General features: G+C 38.0%; 1 protein-coding gene across 1 annotated transcript; it reads left to right on the top strand.

Moving 5' to 3' along the window:
* Positions 1 to 378: 378 nt before the first annotated feature.
* Positions 379 to 2,747, top strand: LOC139875357 (uncharacterized). The gene is made up of 3 exons (XM_071862698.1): positions 379 to 546; positions 629 to 1,056; positions 1,305 to 2,747. The coding sequence occupies exons 1-3, from the start codon at positions 457 to 459 to the stop codon at positions 2,488 to 2,490; spliced, it is 1,704 nt and encodes a 567-aa protein (XP_071718799.1). The 5' UTR covers positions 379 to 456; the 3' UTR covers positions 2,491 to 2,747.
* Positions 2,748 to 6,073: the final 3,326 nt, after the last annotated feature.

Below are 6,073 nucleotides of genomic sequence, written 5' to 3' on the forward strand. Positions count from 1 at the left end.
ATAATCCACGCCACTTGTATAAAGTAATTTACTCCGTAATATATAGACGTTGCTTAAAATAGTGTCAACTTGTCGGAATCGAATAAGGAGTTTTGTTGATATATATACGGAGTATATTTATAAAAAATATACACAGTATAACTAGGGTAATAGTAAAACGTAGTGGTATAATGACAGTAGGCGAATCAGTATAATTAATTACTGTGATAAGAAAAGTAAAGAGAGAAAAAAAAAAAAGATAATGTGTGGTGCCAACCATGATAATACAAGGATCAAAACCTTTGTTTCTCTCTCTTACCAGCTGGCACTTTTTATTTACACAAAACCCCCTCTCTTACATTTATAACCCTCACACTCGCCAATTAATATGTGAGATTCATTCATTTTATTTTCATTTATACACACACCACCAAAGCTACACCAACAATAAGAAGAAGAAAAAGAACCTACATTTTAATGGTTGATTATTGCACATCAACTACAATGGTTGCATCTCCTTCTTATGGCTGTGTTGAAAAAAAGCACTGGTGGCTCACCAACAAAATGGTACACTCTGTTTCAGTACATGTTCATTAGTTCATACACTTCGTATTAATTCATTTCAGTTATTAATCTGTTCGTATTTCAGATCGTTGATAGGTACTGTAAGGACGCCAGAACCCTAATTTCGACGCAGCAACAAACCGATATTGCTACGGCGATTAATTTACTCGATGCTGCGTTAATTTTATCACCGAGATATGAACAAGCGCTGGAATTAAAAGCTAGATCTCTGTTATATCTTAGAAAATATAAAAATGTTGCTGATATGCTTCAGGATTATATTCCGAGTTTGAAAATGTCGTCATCTGATGACTCGATGATCTCATCTTCTTCATCGTCAGTTTCATCTGACGGTAATTCGCAACCGCTGTCAAAAGAACGTGTTAAACTTTTATCTTCCGGCGGTAACTCGCCGGAACGTAATGATTCGATCAAGTGTTTCTCCGTTTCCGATTTGAAGAAGAAAGTCAGAGCCGGTCTCCGGAAAAATTGCGATAAAGAAGGTCAATGGAGGTAATTTCAAACTTTATATTTTGTGTTTACATTCGTATATTTCAATTAATTTCTCGTATTTCGATGATTTTATTACATTAGCTTCTAAATTACGCTAAACTGCCGTCCACAATTTCATAATTTTCAAATAAATATTTATCGATAAATAAATATTGATGATTGCTTATATAGGAGTGGTTAAAAAAAAGTCAAATGTTATAACGAGTTGACTCAGTGAGTTCTAACCGATTTAAACTGGTGTTTTTCAGGTACTTAGTTTTAGGCCAAGCTTGCTGTCACCTAGGGTTAATGGAAGACGCTATGGCTTTACTACAAACCGGAAAACGTCTTGCATCAGAAGCATTCCGTCGTGAAAGCATTTGCTGGTCAGACGACAGTTTTTCGTTCTCATCGGAGATCTTCACCGACGGAAATCAACCACAAACGCCGCCGCGGACGGAGTCCGAAAGTATCGGTCACCTCCTCGGTCACATTAAGCTTCTCGTTCGTCGTAAAACTGCGGCAATTGCGGCTCTTGAAGCCGGTTTATACTCCGAAGCGATTCGGCATTTTTCGAAAATTGTAGATGGTCGACGTGGCGCGCCTCAAGGCTTTTTAGCCGAATGCTATATGCACAGGGCCACCGCTTACCAATCTTCGGGCCGAATTGCGGAGGCGATAGCGGACTGTAACCGAACCCTAGCGTTAGATCCGTCTTCAATCGAAGCGTTAAGCACTCGTGCTTCGCTTTTCGAATCGATTCGGTGCTTTCCTGATTCGCTTCACGATCTCGAACATTTGAAGTTGTTATATAATCAAATTCTTCGCGATCGGAAGCTTCCGGGCCCTGCCTGGAAGCGTCAAAACGTTCGGTATCGTGAAATTCCCGGGAAGTTGTGTTCGTTAGGGTCAAAAAGTCAAGAGCTGAAGCAAAGGATTGCTTCAGGGGAAACAGGGAATGTGGATTATTACGCTTTAATCGGATTAAGACGAGGTTGTTCGAGATCCGAATTGGAACGAGCGCATTTGTTGCTTACTTTACGCCATAAGCCCGATAAGTCCAATAGTTTTATCGATCGTTGTGAGTTTGCTGATGAACTTGATATTGATTCGATTAGAGACCGTGCAAAAATGTCGGCCTTATTGCTGTACAGGTTAATTCAAAGAGGTTATACAAATGTTACGAGGATCATTTCGGATGAAGAAGTTGCTGAACGAGACCGAAAAAAGGCATCGACCGCGTTACAACATGAAATGCAGTTGCAACAAGTTTATGATCATCATGAAACGTCTAAAACAGAACAAATGGAGGAGCAAACGAATTGCGAAAATAAGAAATCTGCACCGGTTTATCAAGGAGTGTTCTGTAGAGATCTTGCAGTGGTTGGGAACTTATTGTCGCAAACTGGGTTTAACCGTCCGATCCCGGTTAAGTATGAAGCATTGAGCTGTTGATTGAACCCGGGCTAATATGATAAATAAAGTGGAAGTCATTTTTGTACAAAAGGGGGTTATGGAGGGTGGTGATTTACAATGGAAACTAGCCAAAAAAAGCCTGGGAAATTTTGGTCACTTTTTAAATTTACTAGTATTAGTACTATTGTTACCTTTTGTTTTCGTACATGTGCAGTGTTAATGATAAAATTGATCGTTATTATTATAAGATAAATTACAGTAGTATTGTTGAGTGATTTACGTTAATTAAATTAATGTTTAAAAAATAAAAGTAAAAGTAATGGTATAAAATAAAATGAGGTTGTGGATAATAAAGATGGATGCATGGGTAATGTGATGTTTGGGGGTGGGTTGGTTGGTTGGTAAAATGGAAATGAATGCAATGGGGTGCATTTGGTTTGTCTTGTGTGTCTTATGTTGGGTGCCAATTGATTACTGTTTACCTTTTTTCTTCTCTATTGTCAGTTTCAGGCTTTATTCACGTACACATATCCATGCTTGCTGACATTTTTATTACTTATTTAACTCAGTTACAGATGTGAGATACAGTGATTCAATTCAAATGAAAGATATATTTAAAGTAGATCATACCTTATGTTGGGTTATTTTATGATGCGTTGCTGTATATGGAGTGTGAATGTATGTCATTTTTAGTAGTAAAAAGGACATGGTAAAAAAAAAGTATGTTGAAGGCTACAGTGGATATATTAAGTACTCTGCATAAAAGGTCTTTGGTGAACGTTTATGAATAACGTTTTGGTGAGCCTAGAGTTGAGTCTAAGTTGGTCTTCAATGACATGATAGTTCAAGTACAATACTGTTGTATTAGTTTAAAACATTTAGTTTAGGTGTCGGCCTTATGATTAGTTTAAAACATTTAGTTTCTAAATGACAAGTGGAAATTATGCCAAGCTTTAGTAACTCTCAAATCATCTATAGAGCGTTATGATTGGTAAGTGGTAACGGACTATCTCAGGTTATTGACTCTCCTAAAAAAGTAGAAAGTGAGTAATGTCAAACATAATTCATATAATGTCTATTACTATATAAGTTGATATTGTAATATTTTTGAACAAAGATCATCTTTTTGAAGCAGCGAAACCGAAACACTTCTTGACTTGATTTTCTGGAGCTCGTGGGAATAGATCGTCACCAAAGATAGCAGCATTCAGGTTCTCTGGTTCTTGCTCCGATTTCTCGTCTAGATCCAGTTCATCCAAATGATAGTTTCTCTACGTTTAGGGAGTTACGTCGTCCCACAAATAGTAATTACGGTTTAAGCCACTTTTTTGGTCCTTAAAGAAGTTCCGAACAACATAACTTGGAAACTTCGTCAACATATTCATTTTGTACTAGAGTTCACATCGTGCCTTAAATTCAGCATCCCCTTCCCCATTAAGTGGTTTACGAAATCAAGAGACGTGTAAGGCGACAAGCTCGGTGATGCCTTTATTGGCTGATTTTTTTTCGTTGATTGAAATACCACTCTGCATGTTGTGATAAGAAATTGCTATTTACATGCACAATGGTGGTAGTCGTTTCTTTTCCCGTCCCCCGCCCCGGTATAGCGCTTCACTTTCGATTGTTCAGAAGAATCAAGTGACTTTTATGTTCTTCATTGATCTGGGCGTAGGGAACTGTCTACCAGTTGCGAAGCTAGACATCAAGTAAGTGATGTATGATATGATCAAACACATTCCTGCAGTTAGGGCAAATAATGCTTGAGTTAGAGATCAACTGTGTTTAACACTCCGGTATGGTTACCATGATGAACCCTAGTCGAGATGACCATTTCGAGGGGTGGTTATGGCTGATGGCCAAAGTCTAATTGAGGGGTGGTTATGGTTATGCCAAACTTGAACTCATGCACTGAGTTAACACACCAAAGAAGTAGCTCCAAAATTGTGACATGTTCTTCCTTAACGGGCTATCAACATTCAATGGACCATTATACCTTACGTATCTCAGCACTTGCTTCCTATAACCATCACTGGTGAGGAATTTAACAAATGAACTTCTTGGTAAATGAAGAGTTTCACAGATGATTCCAAGATTGATTGAACAATCATCCTCTTCGGTTACCTTCCCAGTGATACATTCATTGCCCTTTGGCGCCGTATTGAGTCTACAAGTGTACCAGAAACATCATAGACACGCCGGACTAGCAAATGAGGTAGTGCCAGAAATTGCATAATCAGTCCTACCCATAATCAGTCATATTGTTTGGGATGATCAAGGTGTGAGGAGAATTGACTTTCGATAGGCAAATCAAGTGATGTTTGGGGGCACCAGGAGCTCTGATGAGATGAGCATGAAGAGCAAATGGTGATGCCGGTGCCTGAGGTTGTTGCTCTTGTAGTTCCTCCTGTTGTTGTGAGTTCTGTTGTTCTGGTTGATTTTGTTGGTCTGCCATTGACGAGATTTGAAGAAGAAGAATAAAGATTGAAGATTGATGAATCGAGAGAGAAAAGTTTTGGAATTTAGGGCTTGAAAATTGGAAGATTTATAATGAGAAATTAAATCAACAATTTAAATGATATGGATTGGTTAAAAAGATAGGAGAGAGAAAATTCTGACGTTTGCAGGCACGTGGGCAGACGTGACAGGTTTGCATGTTTTCGAGGAGTTGCAGACGTTTAGTGACAAGTAAACGGTTTAAACACTCATTATTCCCATTAAACATTAAATGTGGTAAGTATATAATTCAAAATTGCTCCAAAAACCACAAAATGTATTTGGTAATAAATACAAAAACATTTGAAACATTTAATTTATTTGTATTAGAGGTAAATCATTGGGAATAAATTGGGTTCATTAATTTGGGATCATTTCTAATTATGTCAGCTATTTAATGTTCATTAACCACATTTTACTAAGTAGAGAACCTTGTGGCGCTGGTTGGTCACTACATATGAACAGGCAGTACACAGTCAAGTATGTGCTACTCGTTTGTTCTGTATATTGTAGAACCAGCACGATAACAAAGTTGTCTTCATACTGTTAGGGTTCAAGCATACCTAAATCTGAAATGAGAATGCTGAAATGTTTCTCATCTAGTGGCTTGGTGAATAGATCTGCTAACTGTTGATATGTTGAAATGAAGTGTAGCTCGACATCTCCTTTATGTACATGATCTCTGATGAAATGATACCATACATTAATGTAATTAGTCCTTGAGTTCATTACGGGATTCTTTGTAATGGCAATGGCACTGGTATTATCACAGTAGATTGGTGTCTTTGTGAAGTGTATACCATAATCCTTCAGCTGGCTTCGCATCTATCGTACATGAGCAGTAACTATCAGAAGAGACATAATTTGCCTTAGATGTAGATGTTCACACGTTATTCTGCTTCTTGTTGGTCCAATTAACTAGCCTTCCACCTAACAACTGGCAACCACCACTTGTGCTTTCCCTATCTATTATACAACCTGCAAAGTCTGCATCTGAATAACCCATTAGATCAAAATCTTGGTCTTTGGGATACCAAAGACCACATTTAGCTGCAAGCAGGTGTGACTCCTTGGGATCAACTTGATATCTGGAACATAGACATGTGGAAACATGATATCAGGTCTGTTG

The sequence above is a fragment of the Rutidosis leptorrhynchoides genome, chromosome 1 (assembly GCF_046630445.1).
Source record: "Rutidosis leptorrhynchoides isolate AG116_Rl617_1_P2 chromosome 1, CSIRO_AGI_Rlap_v1, whole genome shotgun sequence".
In the NCBI taxonomy this organism is placed as follows: Eukaryota; Viridiplantae; Streptophyta; class Magnoliopsida; order Asterales; family Asteraceae; genus Rutidosis; species Rutidosis leptorrhynchoides.